We start from the raw sequence: 21319 nt of genomic DNA on the forward strand, positions 1-21319 counted from the left end.
CTAGATGGGCCAAAGGGCCTGTTTCTGTGCTGTAGCATTCTATGACTAAAAGTCAATAAATACTATAAAATTGACAAAATTAAGACCAATAGATGAAGATTTAAAATTGATTATTTTTAAGCATGTTTTCTTAGTAAGCTTAATCTACAAGACAAGACACGAGCATTTTTTTCGAGTCCTTTATCACCACATTTTTACATGACATTTTAACACCAAAGTTCAGACATTACTTGGTGTTTATTATGATCACCTTACTGGATTTACTAGATAAATGGTAGATTCAGAAAGTTGTAACTCTTTAAATTTTTTTTAAATAATGCTTTTATTTAGCATTTTCCTCAAATTTGGTATCTCAAAGGCTTGCCCTCTCTCCCTCCACCCCCAGCATGATGACTATTGTAACACAGGAAAATATAGAACTGTTTAGGAACTGAATCACTGACAGTAATTGCCATTTCAAAAGGATAAGCAGACAGAGACAGACGGTGCAGTGGCTCTATTAATATATGATTACTACAGTGATGAAAGATAATACTCGCTCCGAGGTTCAGGATGAAGAAATAGATGGAGCTGAGAAGTAGGTGGGAGTAATCCAAAAGTTTTTCATTAATCATGGGTGATTTTAATCCCATATATTAAACAAATCCAGTTAACAACAGAAGCCTTGAGAGCAAGTTCATGGAGTGCATTTGGCATCGGTTATGAGAGCAATATTTTGAGGAACCAATCGAAGAGCTGGTTATTTTAGATCTGGTGTTGTGTAATAAATGACCTCATAGCATATGATCCCATAGGAAAATGATCAGAATCAAGTTCAAATTCAGTATGTGGGAGAAAGCTGGGGCTGAAACTAGTGTCTAAAAATAAATTAAGGCAATGACAAAGATAGGAATATACAGTTGATTAAAGCTTAAAAGGAGAATAGAATAAAAGGCAAGATGGTAGGTCAACAAATACAGACCTTTTAAAAAGATAATTAATAAATCTCTAATGAGAAAGAAAGGCTCTGAAAAAAGCGAACTATAGCAAACCAAGGAAGTACTGTATCAAACTCAAAGGGCAAACAACTATTAGATCACAAAAAACATGAGAATATATTAGTGTGATGCCCTACTTTTTCCTGTTATGCTGTATGTATTTCATTTTGGGCACTTCTGTAAGAGCAGCTGGTTTTCAGCTTGTTTGGGTTATTGTTGAAGATAAGAGATGAGGAGAAACGTGTGACATCCAATTAGGATGGTCAAATTAAGGGGAGATTTCTCTGGTGAGGGACACTAAGGTTGGGTTTGGGGTTTTTGTTCGGCGGGAGATGTAGAGAGAGGGCACTGGGAAGAACCATTCGTAGCATACGATCCAGTGGGAGACCGGTTTGTTCGAGATGGATCGCGAGCGACATTCAGAAGGTGGTGTGTGCATCACGCTGAGGGCCCTGCGCGTGAGTGATAGAGAAGCTCAAGATAAGATCCATCTTCATGACATTTCATAAGGTTCATGACATTTGCCTGTTTAGTTAGAATGGGCTCTTTTTGTTATTCTTTTTGTTATCCTTTAGTTAACTTTCATGAATATAATTCCTTTAATCGTATGCAGTGTACTGTCTGTTGTTTCGTGGCACTAATTTGTAACAGGGTAGCAAATTACACTGCCTCCACACGAACTGGGATCTGGGGTGGAATTGAGCTGTCCCAATCTCATGAGTTTGGTGGGACTTGAGAGTGTCGTCCCTAGACTTGCGCAGCCAAAGAAACCAGGGTGTTTCATTGTGGGGGTATCGTCCGGGATTGATTTCATTGGATGCTGTGTGATTGCCCTGAGCATTCATCCAGTGGGTTGTGTGTTTAAGTCTGTGTTAAGCTGTTGTTCGGTAAAGTGACTAAGATACCCGACTATGGATGATGCAGGGGTGGAGCAGAGGTTTGATAAAATGGCGGGCAAAGACTTTGTTCTAGTTCAGATTAGCGCTGATGTAACGGCAGTGGAACTGCCTAGTACTATTAGGGCCCCGGGGTGGGGGGGGAGCCTTGGTCTGTCCATACTTTCTGGGCTGAGGGAAGTGTAGGCGAGTGGGTCGAATCGCAAACTGTGTCTCCCATAGCTGGAGGTGGAGACTTCAAAGACAGGTTGCTCTCGCTTTTGTGAAGCCAGAGGAAGGAGTGGTCAGATTTGAGTTCCTCAGCAAGGAGTGAAAATTCTGAGTTAGTATCAGCCTTACCTCTCTGGCAAATAAATGGCCCAGTGCACAGGCTCAGGCTCAGGGCCCTAGCTATTGAGAACTGAGAATGCTTTCACGGGTGAAGCCCACCCCTGAGGGGGAAGAGGAGTGTGAGACTTGGGCGGAGCAGACCTCTCAGTCGCTGGATGAGTGGCCGTGCTCTGATGACATAACAAGACAGCAATTGGTTGAAAGCTGATGTAGTGAGATCCATAAAGACACAGAACCTCTTCGGTACCTCTGTGGGTTATATGCAAGCACTAGAAAACATGGTGGGCGTGACAGGAAGCCCAATGGAACTTATGAGGGGGTCTCAGAACATGTTTCAGGAGAAGGGGGAGAAACCTTCTGCCTACATATCTCCAGACAGCCCCAAAACAAGAAAAACATGGAACCCATTCAAAGAAAAACATCAACTATTCATAAGTGCAAAAAAAAATTGCAGCAAGAAAGAATAGGCAAAAGCACAGAATATAAAACCATAAAACTGAAAGAGTCCAGACGAACTGCTGTCTAATCCATAAACCGCAGGCCTAAAGCTCTGGTATCATCCTCTGACAGCAATTGAGGGAGAGAGTACAAGAGACAATCACATGCAGACACCTCCTCTGTAGCAGTGAGCGAGATGCTGGTAGACGGCACTGAAAGCGCAGTCTCGCTCTGCACCTACCTCAATGTTTTAATCTTCCTTGACATTTTAATTGGCGATGCGGCAAGAAATGGTATAGATTGTGGGCTCGCTGCCCATCTCTAATCTTCGAGGACTCAAAGACTCTTGCTTCCTGGAACCTTCTCAGAGAGAGCAAAGCGCCAGATCACTCAATCGATCTTCAAACTGCAGATCATAGGCTCTAACAGTACCAGAAGCATATTCAAAATAAAAAAAGATGTAAAAGAAATGAAAGAAAACTTTCATAGACTCTCTGGAAGATGTCACCCAAAGCAGTGTTGCTCACTGGCACCATCTTGACCGGAGCTGTCTGAGATGAGTTTGCACATTTTTTCCTATGGCTGATGTGATGGATACTTATTTCTTGTCTCATGTTTGCTAAGCTTGCTTTGCAAAAATCAGATTTCCAACTAACAGTTTAGTTTCATAAAAGTCAGTCAGTCTTCAGTCCTTAAAATGTGAACGGCAAGCAGCAATCAGCTTAAAGTTAAAAAGCACTCTCAAGAGAATAGCTTTGCAAACAAGCTCTACAGATAGTAGACACTCTATCTGTGGAAGCAGGGAAAAGGTAACTATCATTCATTCAGGTGCCTTGCTGTTTGGCGTGGGTGATCATGTCTCTCCACCCATCACAGTCCCTGACCCTCAGAATTGTAGTTGTTGCCTCCCCTGTTTCTAACCATGATGTTATTCCATCTATCATTTTCATTCTCTGTCTGCCTCTGCTACTTTTTCCTTCCAGCTTTCCAGTTGTAACTAAATGTTCTAATGTCTCTCTTGGCATGATGTGTCCAAAGGATTTTGATTGCTGCTTTCTGACTTGTTAAAGTAATGTACGTTTTGTTTTCGTTCTCTGTAGAACTTCTTCGTTGGTTATCCTGTCCGTATATGATATGCATAGCACTCTTCTGAGGAACCACATCTCTGCTGCATTGATTCTTTTTTCCATTGCATTTGTGACTGTCCATGACTCACAGCCATACATCAATATAGGAAGAATGTAGCAGTTGAGAGTTCTAAGGCGGATGTCAATTGCTATTTTCTTGTTCATTAGAACGTTTCCCATTTCCGCAAATGCTGTTCTTACCATTGCTATTCTTAATTTTATGTCTGTTTCGCATTTACTATCAGGTGTCACCCATGATCCAAGGTACTTGAAGTTGTGAACTTGTTTCAGAATTTCATTTCCCAATACGATCCTACAGTTTGGGATACTAGGTTTCTTTGATATTATCATTACTTCAATTTTCTTTTTGTTTAAGGTTAGGCCAAGTCTTTTGCTCCCTGTGTTGATGGTAGATACTAGTTTCTGTAGATTTACTTCACTGTTTGCTATCAGTACTGTATCATCCGCATAGCGGAGGTTGTTGATATTATATCCTCCTATACTTATTCCAGGTAGGTCTTGTATGGTTCTCATGATGTTTTCACTGTACAGGGAGAACACGTCTGGTGATAGAAGACAACCCTGTCCGACTCCTTGCTTTATTTGCTGATATTCACCAATTTTGTTGTCTATCCGTATTGCTGCACTTTGTTGCCAGTAGAGATTCCTGATTATTCTTACATCATTTCTGTTGATATTAATATCTTTAAGCATTTTCATGATGACTTGGTGTTTCACTGTGTCAAAGGCTTTTGCGTAGTCAATGAAACAGAAGTATAGGTCTTCTTGTACTTCTATTGACCTTTTGATAATATTCCTGAGAATTTAAGTGGCATTTGTGGAAAGATTGGTCGATGTTTTGGGCCGGAAACTTTCGTCAGGACTGTAGGGGGAAGGGGCAGAGGCCCTATAAAGAAGGTGGGGGGAGGGTGGGAAGGAGAAGGCTGGTAGGTTCCAGGTGAAAAACCAGTAAGGGGAAAGATAAAGGGGTGGGGGAGGGGAGGCAGGGAGGTGATAGGCAGGAAAGGTGAAGAAAGAATAGGGGAAAACACAATGAGTAGTAGAAGGAGGCGGAACCATAAGGGAGGTGATAGGCAGCTGGGGGAGTGGGCAGAGTGACATAGGGGAGGGAGGGGGAGGGAATTACCGGAAGTTGGAGAATTCTGGATGTGGAAGCATTGGAAAGGGTACAGAGGAGATTTACCAGGATGCTACCTGGTTTAGAAGGTACACATTATGATCAGAGATTAAGGGAGCTATGGCTTTACTCTTTGGAGAGAAGGAGTATGAGAGGAGACATGATAGGGGTCTACAAGATATTAAGAGGAATAGATAGAGTGGATAACCAGCGCCTCTTCCCCAGGGCACCACTGCTCAATACAAGAGGACATGGCTTTAAGGTAAGGGGTGGGAAGTTCAAGAGGGATATTAGAGGAAGGTTTTTTACTCAGAGAGTGGTTGGTGCGTGGAATGCACTGCCTGAGTCAGTGGTGGAGGCAGATACACTAGTGAAGTTTAAGAGACCACTAGACAGGTATATGGAGGAATTTAAGGTGGGAGGGGGGTTATATGGGAGGCAGGGTTTGAGGGTTGGCACAACATTGTGGGCCGAAGGGCCTGTACTGTGCGGTACTATTCTATGTTCTATATTCATATCAAGGGTCTGGAGACTACCTAGACGGTATATGAGGTGTTGCGCCTCCAACCTGAGTTTAGCCTCATCATGGCAGTAGAGGAGGCCATGTATGGACATATCTGAATGGGACTGGGAAGCAGAGTTGAAGTGGGAACCTGCTGAGCTCCTCCAGCGTGTTGTGTGTTGCTTTGGCCCCAGCATCTGCAGATTTTGATGTTTCCTTGCCTTCGACAAAGCCGCACTGTTCTTCACTGATCTCTGGTTTAATTTTGTTTCTTATTCTGAGCATGATGATTCTAAGTAAAATTTTTGTGAGGTGGCTCATTAAACTAATTGCTCTGTGTTGTCCACACTCTTATTGCACCTGGTTTCTTTGACAGTGCAATGAATACTGTATTTAAAAGATCTTCTGGTACTTTGCCACTGTTGTATATTCTATTCAATAAGATTGTTAATTTCTCTACACCAAATCTTCTAGCGCTTCATACAGTTCAACCTGAATGTTACCTGGTCCTGATGATTTCCCCTTTCGCATTTTCTTCATAGCATGTTCCACTTCTTCTTTCAGTATTGCTGGGCCCTGGTTGTTGTTGCCAATATCAAAGTTGTCCTCTCAGTCTTTGTCGTTGTATAGGTCTTAGATGTATTCTGACGATCTTTGCATTACTTTTCCTCTTTCCATAATTGTAGAGCCATCTTTTGCTTTTATGCATCTTGTTGTTGCCCTTTTCTTCCGATTTGTGACCTCTTTGATCTCGTCGTGCATATGTTTGCTGTTGTTGGTGTTCTGCAACTGTTCTATTAACTCACATTTGTCCTTAAGCCACTTTTCTTTTGCTTCCTGATTTTTTATTGCTCAAAAGTATAAGACAATGAGTTGTCACAAAGAAAAGCTGACTCTTTAAGTTGCTTAGTTCAAAGAAGCTTGCAGAACAAATGGATAATATCATTTAGCATATCAATAACAGATGTGTGTTTAACTGCAAGGTCCATGTGCTTGAGGAAGTTAGCTTTACAGCATTTATTGCTGAGGTACCTGAGATCTATGTCTCCAAAAAATGTTTTTAGACCATTTTGTGTTAAAAGGATATCTGAGGAAATATCATATGCTTGTGAAGTCACCAAGTGGAAGAGGAAGAGTATAAGTATAGAGAGCAACTCAGGTTTATTAGCAATGGGATAAAGAACAAAAAAAAGGAAGAAACATGGGGTGAATCCATTCCTTTATCTTTGGTTTCCGTGGCAAACGATTTGTTTGTCTGCAATTCTTTGATATGTCTTTTTAGTTTATAGGAATTGTACCTCTGTTTTGGAAAACCTTAATACTTAGTGCTTTGCATTTCATAAATGCTTTGTAATTTGGAAATGTTTAAAACAGAAATGCTCAGTGAGTTTTAAATGTGCTTTTCGTGTGTGGATTTAAACATGTATCACTGAAAATAAATGAACTGTGTTTTAAACTACTTTTTAAGATGGAAGCATCTTCTTCGTGGTAGGGAGAGGGAACCCATCACTCATAGCAAATATTGGCAGCTAAACTCACCATGGAGAATAAACAGAGAAGTAAGCTAGTCTTTGAAGATTGGATAAATACCATATTATCTCCTTTTAGTGAAAGCAGTCATGAATAATCATATCCCATAAGGCTTAAGATTTTTTATTTGAGTTTAGAATTTGGTGGTCAGGAAACCTAATACCATCACACCATGCCTTCCTCTCACATCTTAAAGATTTGCAGCGAGATAGGTTAATTGGCTGCTACACATTGCTCCTACTAGTAGAAACCAGAGAAAATTCCTGTAACAATGCACACAGCAAAAATCAGTGGAAATTCTAGATTCAAACTTATTTAGCATGTGTACATCGAAGCATACAATGAAATGCTGTACATTGTTTACATTTATAATCAACATACCTGAGAATGTGCTGGGGTAATCTGCAAGTGTCACCACATATCCCAGCACAAAAATAGGTATGTCCACAATCCTCAGCAGAACAACAAGGAACACAAAAAGCAAAAGAACAACAACAACAAAACAACCCCCATTTCTCCTTCTCACCCAGGCATATACATAATCCTCCAATCCCTGGAAAGGCCATCGTCAGCATCCAGCGTCTAGTGGGCTCTCAGATTTAGAGACATTGAGCTTCAACTTCCCCAGCGCAATCACAGATTTATAGACTTGGGGCCTCCACTTCTAGATTTCCAATTCAACCTGCCAATCACCTTGAACTCCAGTTTCACTTATGGCGGGACCCCAAAAGACAGGCCTTGAACTATGTTTCCAACTGATTCGCGAACCCAGAGGGTCATCAAACCTCATTCTTCCTGCACAGACCTCTGACTCCAGAGCCCACCCTTCAACAACTCACTGACCCGGGTGGGGATGAGGAGGAAGTTCACCAGCCCACGCTTGTGCTGCCCTGCCAGACAGACATCCCTCCATGCATGTTCCATGTCTGCATCGCTGGCCTTCAAACGCAGAGTGGAGGCTTTGACTCCGGCCTGATCTCTAATTCTCCCACATCCCTATCCCTAAACCCTTGACCTCATCCAAGACCATAGCTCGGCACCATTTTGGACGCCCCATTATGATCAAATGGTAAACAAAGAAAAATTTAACAGATAATTAATTACCAGCGGCGTAAGGCTAGAAAAATCACAGCTGAAATAATCCATTTCAATGTGATAGGTCACTACTCAGGAAAAAAAATTAAAGTTTAATTTTATATCATAAATGGAAATCTCAATCAGACAACATTTGTAAGAATCGCCAAATACTTTAACCTAAAATTGACAGTGGAATAATCGTATCTCTATTACTAGGATAAAATACTCTCATTAAACATCTCTTGAAGGCACTAATTCAGTGTGCCATGGAAGTGACTTTGCTATCAGAATTGCTATTTTTCTTGATGTATCACAGACAGCAAATACTAAGCAATTTTTATTTGAAGTGCATGACAGCAAGCAGATCAATTCTCATTCATTCATATCCCTATTTATCCAGTATATTTGTCATCATTTTACTGCAAAATGGCAACTTTATAATTGTACATTTCCTGAGAATATCTCAGTCTAATGGAACACTGTTTACTTGATGTATCATTATAGTGAAATGTCAGCGATACTTCAGAGCCCGCAGAAAATGTTTGTGGAGAAATGAAAACCTATTACTGAGGTTGCAATGCCTTTGTGGGTAGGGTTCTTCAAGGTAACATGCAAGTATTGCTGCTGTTCCACTAAATGAAAAACACCAGTCACTGTGCACAAACACAACATAAAGGAATCCAAGCAAGCCATTACTTTCTCCCTCTGGTTAAGGTTGCAGGCTGAAGCCCATTCAGAAAAATGTAGACTGATTGCAGCCAACTACAAGGATTAATTCTGATTTATAATCATTATACATCCTCCTAGTAAGTGGAGCTGTCCACTTAGCAGGAAACAAAAGTATCTACAAATTAATGGGTTAAGGTACATCCAAACTCATTTTAGAAAAAAACATCATCCTTAGGGAATCACAGGAAAAGCTTTTCTAATAAAAAACATTATACTTAATACAACTTTATAAGAATATACTGTAAATGACATAACTCAATCACCAATATCTATGAACTAACTTACTGCTAGCTGGAGTCTTAGCTTGCAACCAAATCAGAAGCACTGTAGCATCTTGAAAAATCTCATGACCTGGTGGGATTTACTCAAGCAAATTTTTCACCATTTGGAGCAATGCATATTCCAGGAATTAACAGAAAGGTACTTAATAAAAGCACACTATTTAGTTTCATCCCAAGAAATATTTACAAACACCAAATCTGTAATTATTTGAGCTTTGCATTATACAAATGTATTGTTCTTACAAATAAGTGTTCAGATCAAACCTAGGGATTAATGCGGAAGTACATGCCAATAGCAGCACCAGGCATACCTAAAAATGAGGTGCCAACATTGTAAAACGGCAACATGAAAACCATCACGCAATACACAAAGCAAATGAACCCCACAACTAACTAATTAAAACTAAGCCTCATGTCCTGCCACATCTAGCAAAGCCGACAGGCAACGAATGGGAAGTGGTGGCTCCAAAAACCTTGTGAGGCCTCAGCATGCTAATATAGAAGAAAACAGTGTATGGTCATAAAAGCAAAAAAGTTGTACCCTATTGTCTAATCAGGGAGAAAATTCAGAAATCAGAAGTCGAAAGGGACTCGGGAATCCTCATGCAGAATTCCCTACAGGTTAATTTACAGGCAGAGCCCTCGTGAGTAAAGCAAATGCAATGATAGCAAAATTTTGAGGAATGGAATACAAAAGCAAGGATGTAAATGCTGAGGCCCACACACTTAGAGTATTGTGAGCAGTCTTGTCGCCTCATCTAAGAGAAGTTTTACTGGCATTGGAGGGAGTCCAGAGGAGGTTCATGATAATGATTCTGGGAATGACGGGGTTAATGTATGACGAGCGTTTGAGGGCTCTGGGCCTGTACTCGCTGGAATTTAGGAGAATCGGAGGATCTCACTGAAACCTATCTAATTTTGATGAGCCTACATGGAGTGAATGCGGAGAGGATGCAGTGGGGGAGTCTAGGACCAGAGATTAGGAGGAATATATTTCGTCAAAGGGCAGTGAATCTGTGGAATTCATTGCCACAGATGAGGCCAAGTCACCGGGTATATTTAAATCTAAGACTGACAGGTTCTTGATTAGTAAGGGCATCAAAGGTTATAGGGAGAAGGCATGAGAATGGGGTTGAGAGGAATAATAAATCAGTCAAGATGGAATGATACAGCAGACTCATTGGGCCAAATGGCTTAATTTTGCTCCAATGTCTTATGGTCTTAAAATGCTTAAGCAGCAACAACTCATCGCCTGACACCCCAAAATATTTACAACATCTGCAGAGCTCATGTCAGAATAGTTTTTGCTAGCTTGATATCCAAAAATAGAAACACCAGGCTTGATTGATTTCCCATCCACCAGGTTAAGCATTTATATTGTATGTTATCTAAAACTTTGACAAACTTCAATAGGTGCACAGTGGAGAGTATCCTGACTAGTTACATCACAGTCTTGTATGGAAACACCCACGTCCAATGGAAAAACCTACAAGTAATGGATACAGCTCGGTCTATCACAGGAAAAGCTCTCCCCACCACTGAGTAAATCCACAAGGAGCAATGCCACAAGAAAGCAGCATCCATCATCAAGGACCCCTATCATCCAGGCCTTACCCTCATCTCACTGCTGCCTTTGGGATAGGTCCCACATCACTAGGTTCAGGAACATTCATTAGCCTTCAACCATTAGGCTCCTGAACCAGCACAGATAACTTTATTCACCTCAACACTGAATTGATTCCTCAACCTATGGACTCACTTTTAAGTACTATAAACTCACTCATCTTCTCAATCTTATTTATTTCTTTTTCTGTATTTACATAGTATGTCTTCTTTTGCACATTAGTTGTTTGTCCACTTTTTTTCATTGATTCCAATGTATTCCTTTGTATCTACTGTGAATGCCTGCAAGAAAATGAATCTCAGGGAAGTATACAGTGACATATACCTAGTTTGAAAATAAATTTACTTTGTATTCTTATATATTCCTGAAACATCACATCATCCATCCAATGTTTCCCATCAGGAATGCTCCAACAGAATTCCACAAAATTGTGTCCTCTGGCACAAATCATACGACAGCATAATTCTCCAAATATGCAAATATGTTATTCTTTCTTCACTGCCACTAGAACCGAATCCTGGAACTCCCTATCCAACAGACTTAATATTGATACAAGAGATTGTAATTGCTGGAATATTGAGCAACAAACAGAAGCTAAGCAACTCAGTAGGTCAAGTAGCATCAGCGGGTAGGGGGAGGAATGTAACTCCACCAGGGGAACCGCAGAGGTGAACTGCTTTTCATAGACAATGAAAGACAAATAGTAAATGCTGGGTTTGGCAGGAAAGTCCCAATCATGAAAATGAAGATACTATTGGTTTGCTTTTCTATCAACAACTCTCATTTATACAGCACCTTCAACGGTGCGTAATATACTATGATGCTTCATTGGAAACAAATAAAAAACACTAGAAATAGTCAGATCAGGCAGCATCGGTGGAATGATAACGTTTCAGGTTGATTACTTTTCATTTAATGAATATTTCCAGTATTTTCTGTTTTTATTTAAATTTCTAGCAAAGAAAATTTGATCAAGAAGCAGAAGAATAATTCTCAGGTAGGTGCAAAGACAATACACTGCTGAGGATTTTGGCAGCTGAAAGCAAAACCAGCGGTGAAGCCATTCACTCCAAGGATGACAAAGAACCCAGAATTACATTAATAAGACTACAAGGACGGAGGAAAGAAAAGGCAACTGTTTTTTTCACACAATACTGAGAATTGACGATGTTGAACTATGAATGAATGCACACCAACAACACAAGGACCATTCACCCCTTTGAGCCTATCACAGCTGATACTCTGTCTCAGTGTCACTTTCCAGTAAAAGTCCCATATCCTTCTTTTCCCTTAATGGAAAGAAATCTTCCAAATTATTTTTCATGAGTGTACTGACAGTACAAGTGAAATAAGTGTCAATGAGCCTACCTTAGCCCAGTCTACTGCTCCCTACTGCCCAGTGAAAGCACGCATAGGCAGTGTGCTGCCTAAAGGTGGCATCTATCTTCCAAATTTCTCACTAGCCCAGTATTGTCCTCTTCTCACTGCTATCAACAGACAGGAGGTAGAGAAATCAAAAGTTCGACATCATCAGGTTCTTAAACTTACTTGTACAACCTTATCTCTACCTCAGCAACAGAAAACCTAAGACCACCTTTTACACTACCAAGTTCTTGTCTCTGTATATTTTTCTGCACTAATGTCTTGATTTGCACCTTTTTTTTAGTTTTGCATAATTTATGGATACTTAATGTAGTGCATGTTGACTGTGTCCACATTTATATGATGTTCATGCAAGTAAGTTTTTCATTGTACCTATGTGTGTGGCCTCTGTCAGTCGTGGTCGACCATGGGTACTGCGCCTCTGGGAGTCACTGGTTTGTCGAGCAGCAGCGACTGTGGCTATTGAGGCTGATCCTGGAACAGCAGGCTCTGCCATAGTTGCTGCATGTGTAGGGCGTCGTGGAATTGTTGTCCGTTGTGCTCTCTGCTCCTCAAGCTGACTCAGGATCACTCTTTCACCTTGCTCTAGGTGTTGCTGAAGAGTACCTCGCCATTTGTTGTGGTCATCTGCTGTATCCTCCCAGCACTCTGTGCTGATCTTTAAGGCTTTCATATTGCGCTTGCGGAGGTCCTTGAAGCGAAGCTGGGGTCTACCAACGTTCCTCTTGCCTGTTGCTAGTTCTCTGTAGAGGATGTCCTTTGGCAGTCTACCACCCTTCATATGATGGACGTGGCCCAGCCAGCACAGGAGAGGACCTCAGAGTTTGGGACTTTGTCTCTCCAGGTGATGCCAAGGATGCGGCGAAGGCTGCGTAGGTGAAAACTATTGAGTTTCCTCTCATGCTTGGAGTTGGAGTAGATGGTCCAAGTCTCGCTACCATACAGGAGGGTGCTGATAACACATGCATTGTACACAGCAGCCTTGGTCTTTGTAGCCAGTTTTGGATTCTCCCAGACCCACGAGGAGAGTTGAGCAAGGAACGATGCTGCTTTGCTGATACGCCTATTGATTACAGCATTGAGGGAGAGTGGCGCTAATGGCCGACCCCAAGTATGTAAACTTGTGGACCACTTCCAGATCGTAATTGTCGATGGTAATGACAGGTGTCTCCACCACGTTCTGGGCAAGGACATTTGTTTTCTTTAGGCTGATGGTAAGCCCGAAGTCCTTGCATGCCTTAGAGAAGCGGTCCATAAGAGTTTGTAGTTGCTGTTTGGTGTACGAGGTTATAGCAGCGACATCAGCAAAGAGCATGTCACCATAACTGCGCGTATGACAATAAACTTGACCTGACCTTCTGCAGATACTTAGGGTGGTGTATTTGATCCTGAGGGAAGAACACTGAGGCAGTCCTTTTTGATCCAGGATTACCTACTTCCACACAAACACAAGAGATTCTGCAGAAGATGGAAATCTTGAACAATATACACAAAATGCAGGAGAAACTCTGCAAGTCAGGCAGTATCTATGGCAATGAATAAATAGTTGATGGTTTGAGTCTTGACCCAAAACGTCTACTGTTTATTCCCTTCCATAGATGCCACCCAACCTGTTAAGTTCCTCCAACTTTTTCTGTGTGTTACACTTTTCCACCTTTATTTTTATTGGTTTTAAGGCAACTAATGAGGCCAGGATACACCACTGTTGTGTCATCAGAGAACATAACGATTTGGTTTGAACTGGATCTAGCAGTACAGTCATGTTAGCAGTGTGAACAGCAGAGGGCTGAGCAAGCAACCCTAGGGGGTGCCGGTGCTCATCGCAATAAAGCTAGAGATTAACAGGAAACGTCTCATTCCAGCTTGGCGCCAGCTAGATGGCTACAAGAACATGTGACGTTGGATGCATGTTTTGAAATCCTCATAGACCTTGAGTACACATCAGTATATGATAGTAAATAGCTGGGCTGGTTGACATTGGCTTCGCTCTGCTTATATTCCTCCTGTCATTCGTGAGTGAACTCTGGATATTCATTGATAATAAACAGTAAATAGTGTGTGTGGTTTTCAACTGACAATTACCATGGCACTTGAGAATTTTTTTTAAAGAAGATTATTGCTAAATTAGACGTATGGTCTCAAAAATGCTCACCACGCCTGCCATGAATATTCCACAGATGGAATAAGTAGTGAGCGTAATGCCTACTCAGGCCATCTTGTGGGCTCCCAACATGAGCCCTGAGGTTCTCAATACCATCCAGAATGCTCTTTCTTCACTTTGAGCAGTCATGGACCCAAGGCTCCTGGGAGTCTGTGAGGAACGTTATGTTGAGGCACTGAGTACATTCTTCAGTCTCTTCCACTGTCCACCTGGTAATTCAGATCATAAATTGTATCCATTGCGGGAGCCTGCTATCAGGCATGCAAACAACACTGTCTGCACACTGAAGCTGCTTAAGCGTAGCTAGGTTTTCAATACTCAAGGTATTGACCTGGGAGAAGATGCTAAAGTTAGATCACTTATTTTTTGAGAACTTATAGGAGTGCAACTTCAGTTGGTGAGGATGGCTGCCAATATAACAGTAGGGTATAGATCAGTTGAAAATAAGGGCAGAGAAATGGTAAATGGTATTTAATTCAGGCAAGTTTAAGGTGACGCATTTTAGGAAGTCAAATGCAAAGTTTAGGGTTAGGGTAAACTATACAATAAAAGGCAGGATCTTTACAAGCACTGATGTGCAGGGGAACCTTGGGTGCTAGTTCACAACTCCCCAAAAGTAACAACACCAGTGAATAGAGTGGAAAAGACAGTTGAGGCACTGAGTATTAAAGTTGACTCGTTTATTAAGGCCCTATTTGGAGTATTGGGTCCAGTTCTGATGGCCTAATTACAGGAAGGATAGTCATAGTCATACTTTATTGATCCCGGGGGAAATTGGTTTTTGTTACAGTTGCACCATAAATAATAAATAGTAATAGAACCATAAATAGTTAAATAGTAATATGTAAATTATGACAGTAGATTATGAAATAAGTCCAGGACCAGCCTATTGGCTCAGGGTGTCTGACCCTCCAAGGGAGGAGTTGTAAAGTTTGATGGCCACAGGCAGGAATGACTTCCTATGACGCTCTGTGCTGCATCTCGGTGGAATGAGTCTCTGGCTGAATGTAATCCTGTGCCCACCCAGTACATTATGTAGTGGATGGGAGACATTGACCAAGATGGCATGCAACTTAGACAGCATCCTCTTTTCAGACACCACCGTCAGAGAGTCCAGTTCCATCTCCACAACATCACTGGCCTTATGAATGAGCTTGTTGATTCTGTTGGTGTCTGCTACCCTCAGCCTGCTGCCCCAGCACACAACAGCAAACATGATAGCACTGGCCACCAGACTCGTAGAACATCCTCAGCATCGTCCGGCAGATGCTAAGGGACCTCAGTCTCCTCAGGAAATAGAGACGGCTCTGACCCTTCTTGTAGACAGCCTCAGTGTTCTTTGACCAGTCCAGTTTATTGTCAATTCCTATCCCCAGGTATTTGTAATCCTCCACCATGTCCACACTGACCCCTGGATAGAAACAGGGGTCACCGGTACCTTAGCTCTCCTCAGGTCTACCACCAGCTCCTTAGACTTTTTCACATTAAGCTGCAGATAATTCTGCTCACACCATGTTACAAAGCTTCCTACCATAGGATGCAGAGGCTTTAAAGAAGGTACAAAGAGTTTCACTGGGAGTTGCCTGGATTTGAGAGTATTGCCAATAAAGAGAGGTTGGACAAACCTGGATTATTTCCACTAATGTGCAGGACTGAGGAATGACCTAATAAAAGTATACAAAATTATGAAAGGCACAGATTCTCAGAATCTTTTTCCCAGGGTTGAAGTTTCAAACACCAGAGGACATAGCTTTAAGGGAGAAATCTTTTCAAGATTTGAGGCAAGTTATTTTTTAAAAATTACACTTTGTTAGGGGAAGTGGTAGAAATAGATTCAATAGCACTGATTTAAAACATTCAGACAAATAGAGAGATAATGGAGCTGGAGCAAGCAGATGGGATTAGTTTAGGATGGTATCATTGTCAGCATAGGCATGGTATTGAAGGCAATGGGGAATTGCCTTCACAAAAGATGGCTCTCAAGTTACCAGAAGTGGTCTAGGGTCTCACCATGAACCTTTATAAAGTTTGGAACCTACCTAGAATTGCCCTGAACTTCATAAAGCTTCCTGCCAACAGCAACAGACCAAATTGCTGCTACGCTTAAATTATGCTTGAATCTAGACTAGAAGACTGATAATTTTGGACTTAACAGAGGGATGAAGTAGAAGTTGACAGCATCATTACATAAATAGAAAGTGATCATCTTCAAATGACCTGCCAGACAGCCTATGAGAAATAATCAGCAACAGTGATAAACTCTTAGGGACATTAGAGATAACAGTACAGAACCAAGGACCAGCAACAAGGAAGAGAAACCGCTTTCAGACCAAGATTGAGTGCCAAGTAAACTGAGTGACTGTACTCATACTCAACTGAACAATGCTGCAGGAGAACAGTGAAGAATTCGGAGAACAATGATAACTGTCAATATCACAGAAAACACCATGAGTAAATAATGTAACAAAATTGGAAATGCCATTGACGGGATTCTAGTAATGTGTGCCAGAATGGATAAACTTTAATTTGCATGACTACAACATATTCACAAAAGTGGCAGAAAGGGAAATGATTGTTTGGCTGGGAAAGAACTTTTTCTCAAGGAAAGAAGTTAAATGAAAATTGGAATTCTACATAAGGAGGGAGAACAATCAGCAATATCAACATCATCAGTTGTCATTGTCAAAGTCCATAATATTGTATGAAGACATTTAAAACCTGGATTCTGGACTAGCACTTGAATCACCAAGGCATAAAAAGCTACATATTCTAGTGTTGCATGAAGCTACTGCTTCACAACTCCGAACACCGGGCATTCAGTCCCAATCTCCGGCAGAGTGAGAGAGAGTGTGAGTGTGTACGCACGTGTTCTCCACGTGACCTAGTGGGTTTCCTTCCACACCCCAACAAAGTGCAAATGGGCTTTTTCATCTGTCAGTTGCTCACTAGAATGACGTGTAGGTTGCCGGTAGAATCAGGGGTGAGATGATGAGAACATGGGAGAGCAGAAATGGGTGGCACTGACCCAGTGAGCCAAAGGGTCTGTTTCTGCACCGTATCTCTCTATGACTCCATGATAATGATTAAGTGCAGGTAAATGGGCATTTGATCATTGGTATGGACACATCATCACCAACAAACTCCCAAGTCACACATGACCCTGACCTGGAAACCCCTGATTCTCTGGCAATCTTTTATTAATTATCTAAAAGATTCACTTCTTTGCTAATGGAACTTCGGATCAATCTTACATGCCATTACTGCATTCCTCTTTGCCCCTCTCAGTTCCAAATAAAACTGCCCCTAATCAAGACTTCAAACACAACCACTTTGCCAGCTAACAGGTTCATAAATTTCCTTCAAATTCTCTCTGTAACATAGTGAACGCAAATGTTGACAATACTAAATACTTTATTACATTCTGTAATGAACTCCCACCTCAAATATCCCTCACATCTTAACATTTACCCCTCTGACCTGCCAACTTTTGAGATTAATAAATATGAAATCCCTCTACTCCCATACAGTGACACATCATTCATTGTGTATCCTTTTGTTTGTTGTCTTCAGTTATGTCAAGAGAACACATAAACTACATAGCAAGACTGGTAAAAGATTCGACATGCAGAGACTGACAGATTTGGGCATACCTCCTTCAAAGAGCAAATGCATGATCAAACTACAGTCAATCTATGACCGTTAACACCATTCTAAATGAATCACGTTTCAATTTATTGCTCTCTAGTTTGGTATGGATCGCCACAGATTTGTATGAACTATTACCTATGAAGACAACTGACAGACGCAGACCTAGAACATTTGAAACAAGTGATGTACAAAGCGCAGTGTAGTTCGTCATTTACCACCTGCTGCAACCTCACTGTCACGGAAGCACTTCTGTCAAATCCAGGGTTCAGCAAGTGCCCAGTCCGACATGGATCAGTGCCCAAAGCCCGGGCGGTGTCCGTGACCACCTAACACTAACACACCCAAGCATAATCCCCTTCCACAGAAACACACCTGCACATTCCCCCGCCATACACATTCCGACCCTTCGATCTGTCGGAACTCATCGCCCGCCTTCTAACCGACGAAGTTCAGACGAGGTTGGGAAGGAACAGAGTCACGCACCCCCGAGTCCTAAAAACACATGGGCCAAGGTGATCCCCACCGTATCGGGGACATCAGTTGTTCGAGCCCGATCCCAGTGAACCAGACGAGGCAAGAGAAGAGCCCGGCCGACCCCCAGCCCCTCACTCTCCCTTCTCCCTACACTCGGCTCGGGGCACCGAACCCCAGCCCGGCCCCCAGGCCCAAACAGCAGCCCTGCTACCAGCAACAAGGTGCGCGGTGCGGCGTGTGGCTCACCTGGTCTCGGAGCTTGAGGAAAACCATAGCCCCCAGTGGCGCGCTCAGTACGGAAGGGAGCAGGGCGGCGAGCGGACCACGGACGGAAGCCGCCCTCGGTTTAACACCAACCCGGGGAAACCCAGCGGCCACTCCGAGCCCCAAACTCACAACATTACCGCCAGCCACACCACGCAACAAACCACGGCACCATTGGCCACGGTCGCCGAGTTTGCGTAAAGCACCGCCCTCAGCGATTGGACGCGAGGCGGGGGAATGTCAGGCTTGACCGCGACCCTTCACCCGGCCCTCCCCCGTGAAACATCCAAAGGGAAGCGGAGGGCGGCGGGAGAGAGAAGCTCGGGGAGGAGTGCAGAAAGGTGGGGTTGGTGGAGGGGGTTAAAGTCCGTGCTAAGGGGGAAGAAGAGAACAAGTGAAAGAGGAAGTATGGGGAGGAGAGCTTGGTACAGGGGGAGAGAGGCAGCATGGCCCGGTTGTGTGGGGAAGATTATGACATTTCAGGGGGGAGAGGATGCAGTGCGTGACAATGGGAAGGTGGAGAAGAGTATGGTACGGGAAGGGAAGGGGAGGGGAGGGTGAATATTGCACAGGAGGGTAGAGGAAGAGAAAGAACGGGACACAGAAGGGAAAGTGGAGTACGATAGATGGTAGGCGCCATTGGAGAGTGTGTATAGAGAGAGAGAGCAGAGAACGGGAGGGTGGGGGAGAGAGAGAGAGCAGAGAACGGGAGGGTGGGGGAGAGAGAGAGAGCAGAGAACGGGAGGGTGGGGGAGAGCGCAGAGAAGGGGAGGGTGGGGGAGAAAGCAGAGAACCAGAGAGAGAGAGAGAGAGAGAGAGCAGTGAACGGGAGGGTGGGGGAGAGAGAGAGCGCAGAGAACGGGAGGGTGGGAGAGAGAGAGCGAGAGAGCAGAGACTGGGAGGGTGGGGGAGATAGCAGAGAACCGGAGAGTTTGGAAAGAGAGAGCAGAGAAGGGGGGTGGGGGTGGGGGAGAGAGAGAGCAGAGAAGGGGAGGGTGGGAGATAGAGCAGAGGAGGGGAGGGTGGGAGAGAGAGCAGAGAAGAGGAGGGTGGAAAGAGAGAGCAGAGAAGGGGGGTGGGGGTGGGGGGGGAGAGCAGAGAAGGGGAGGGTGGGGGGGAGAGCAGAGAAGGGGAGGGTGGGGGGGAGAGCAGAGAATGGGCGGGTGGGGAGAGAGAGCAGAGAAGGGGAGGGTGGGGAGAGAGCAGAGAAGGGGAGGATGAGGGGAGAGAGAGCAGAGAAGGGGCGGGTGGGGAGAGAGAGCAGAGAAGGGGCGGGTGGGGAGAGAGAGCAGAGAAGGGGCGGGTGGGGAGAGAGCAGAGAAGGGGCGGGTGGGGAGAGAGAGAGCAGAGAAGGGGCGGGTGGGGAGAGAGAGAGCAGAGAAGGGGCGGGTGGGGAGAGAGAGCAGAGAAGGGGCGGGTGGGGAGAGAGAGCAGAGAAGGGGCGGGTGGGGAGAGAGAGCAGAGAAGGGGCGGGTGGGGAGAGAGCAGAGAAGGGGCGGGTGGGGAGAGAGAGAGCAGAGAAGGGGCGGGTGGGGAGAGAGAGAGCAGAGAAGGGGCGGGTGGGGAGAGAGCAGAGCAGAGAAGGGGAAGGTGGGGAGAGAGAGAGAGAAGGGGAGGGTGTGGGGGAGAGAGCAGAGAAGGGGAGGGGGGGGGAGAGAGCAGAGAAGGGGAGGATGAGGAGAGAGAGCAGAGAAGGGGAGGATGAGGGGAGAGAGAGCAGAGAAGGGGAGGATGAGGGGAGAGAGAGCAGAGAAGGGGAGGATGAGGGGAGAGAGAGCAGAGAAGGGGAGGATGAGGGGAGAGAGAGCAGAGAAGGGGAGGATGAGGGGAGAGAGAGCAGAGAAGGGGCGGGTGGGGAGAGAGAGCAGAGAAGGGGCGGGTGGGGAGAGAGAGCAGAGAAGGGGCGGGTGGGGAGAGGGAGAGAGCAGAGAAGGGGCGGGTGGGGAGAGAGAGAGAGCAGAGAAGGGGCGGGTGGGGAGAGAGAGAGAGCAGAGAAGGGGAGGGTGGGGGAGAGAGCAGAGAAGGGGAGGGTGGGGGGAGAGAGCAGAGAAGGGGAGGGTGGGGGGAGAGAGCAGAGAAGGGGAGGGTGGGGGGAGAGAGAGCAGAGAAGGGGAGGGTGGGGGAGAGAGAGAGCAGAGAAGGGGAGGGTGGGGGAGAGAGAGCAGAGAAGGGGAGGGTGGGGGAAAGAACAGAGAAGGGGAGGGTGGGGGAGAGAGAGAACAGAGAAGGGGAGGGTGGGGGAGAGAGAGAGCAGAGAAGGGGCGGGTGAGGAGAGAGAGAGCAGAGAAGTGGAGGATGAGGGGAGGGAGCAGAGAAGGGGAGGATGAGGGGAGGGAGCAGAGAAGGGGAGGATGAGGGGAGAGAGAGCAGAGAAGGGGCGTGTGAGGAGAGAGAGCAGAGAAGGGGCGGGTAGGGGGAGAGAGCAGAGAAGGGCAGAGAGCAGAGAAGGGCAGGGTGGAGGAGAGCAGAGAAGGGCAGGGTGGGGGAGAGCAGAGAACTGGAGGATATGGGCAGAGAGCATAGAATGGGAGGGTGGGGGAGAGAGAACAGAATGGGGAGAGAGCAGAGAAGGGGCGGGTGGGGGAGAGAGCAGAGAAGGGGCGGGTGGGGGAGAGAGAGAGCAGAGAAGGGGAGTGTGGGGGAGAGAGAGCAGAGAAGGGGAGGATGAGGCGAGAGAGTAGAGAAGGGGAGGGTGGGGGAGAGAGAGCAGAGAATGGGAGGGTGGGGGGGAGAGAGAACA

General features: G+C 44.5%; 1 protein-coding gene across 1 annotated transcript in view; it reads right to left on the reverse strand.

Moving 5' to 3' along the window:
- The window catches only part of LOC134344374 (serine/threonine-protein phosphatase 6 regulatory ankyrin repeat subunit A), a 254125-nt gene extending 235234 nt beyond the window's left edge, over positions 1–18891 (reverse strand). The window contains exon 1 of the mRNA XM_063044057.1: positions 18562–18891. Coding sequence (XP_062900127.1) covers positions 18562–18588 — 27 coding nt within the window. The 5' untranslated portion in view covers positions 18589–18891. The remainder of the gene's footprint in view (positions 1–18561) is intronic.
- Between the last annotated feature and the right edge of the window lie 2428 nt (positions 18892–21319).

The sequence above is a fragment of the Mobula hypostoma genome, chromosome 3 (genome assembly GCF_963921235.1).
Source record: "Mobula hypostoma chromosome 3, sMobHyp1.1, whole genome shotgun sequence".
Taxonomy (NCBI): Eukaryota; Metazoa; Chordata; class Chondrichthyes; order Myliobatiformes; family Myliobatidae; genus Mobula; species Mobula hypostoma.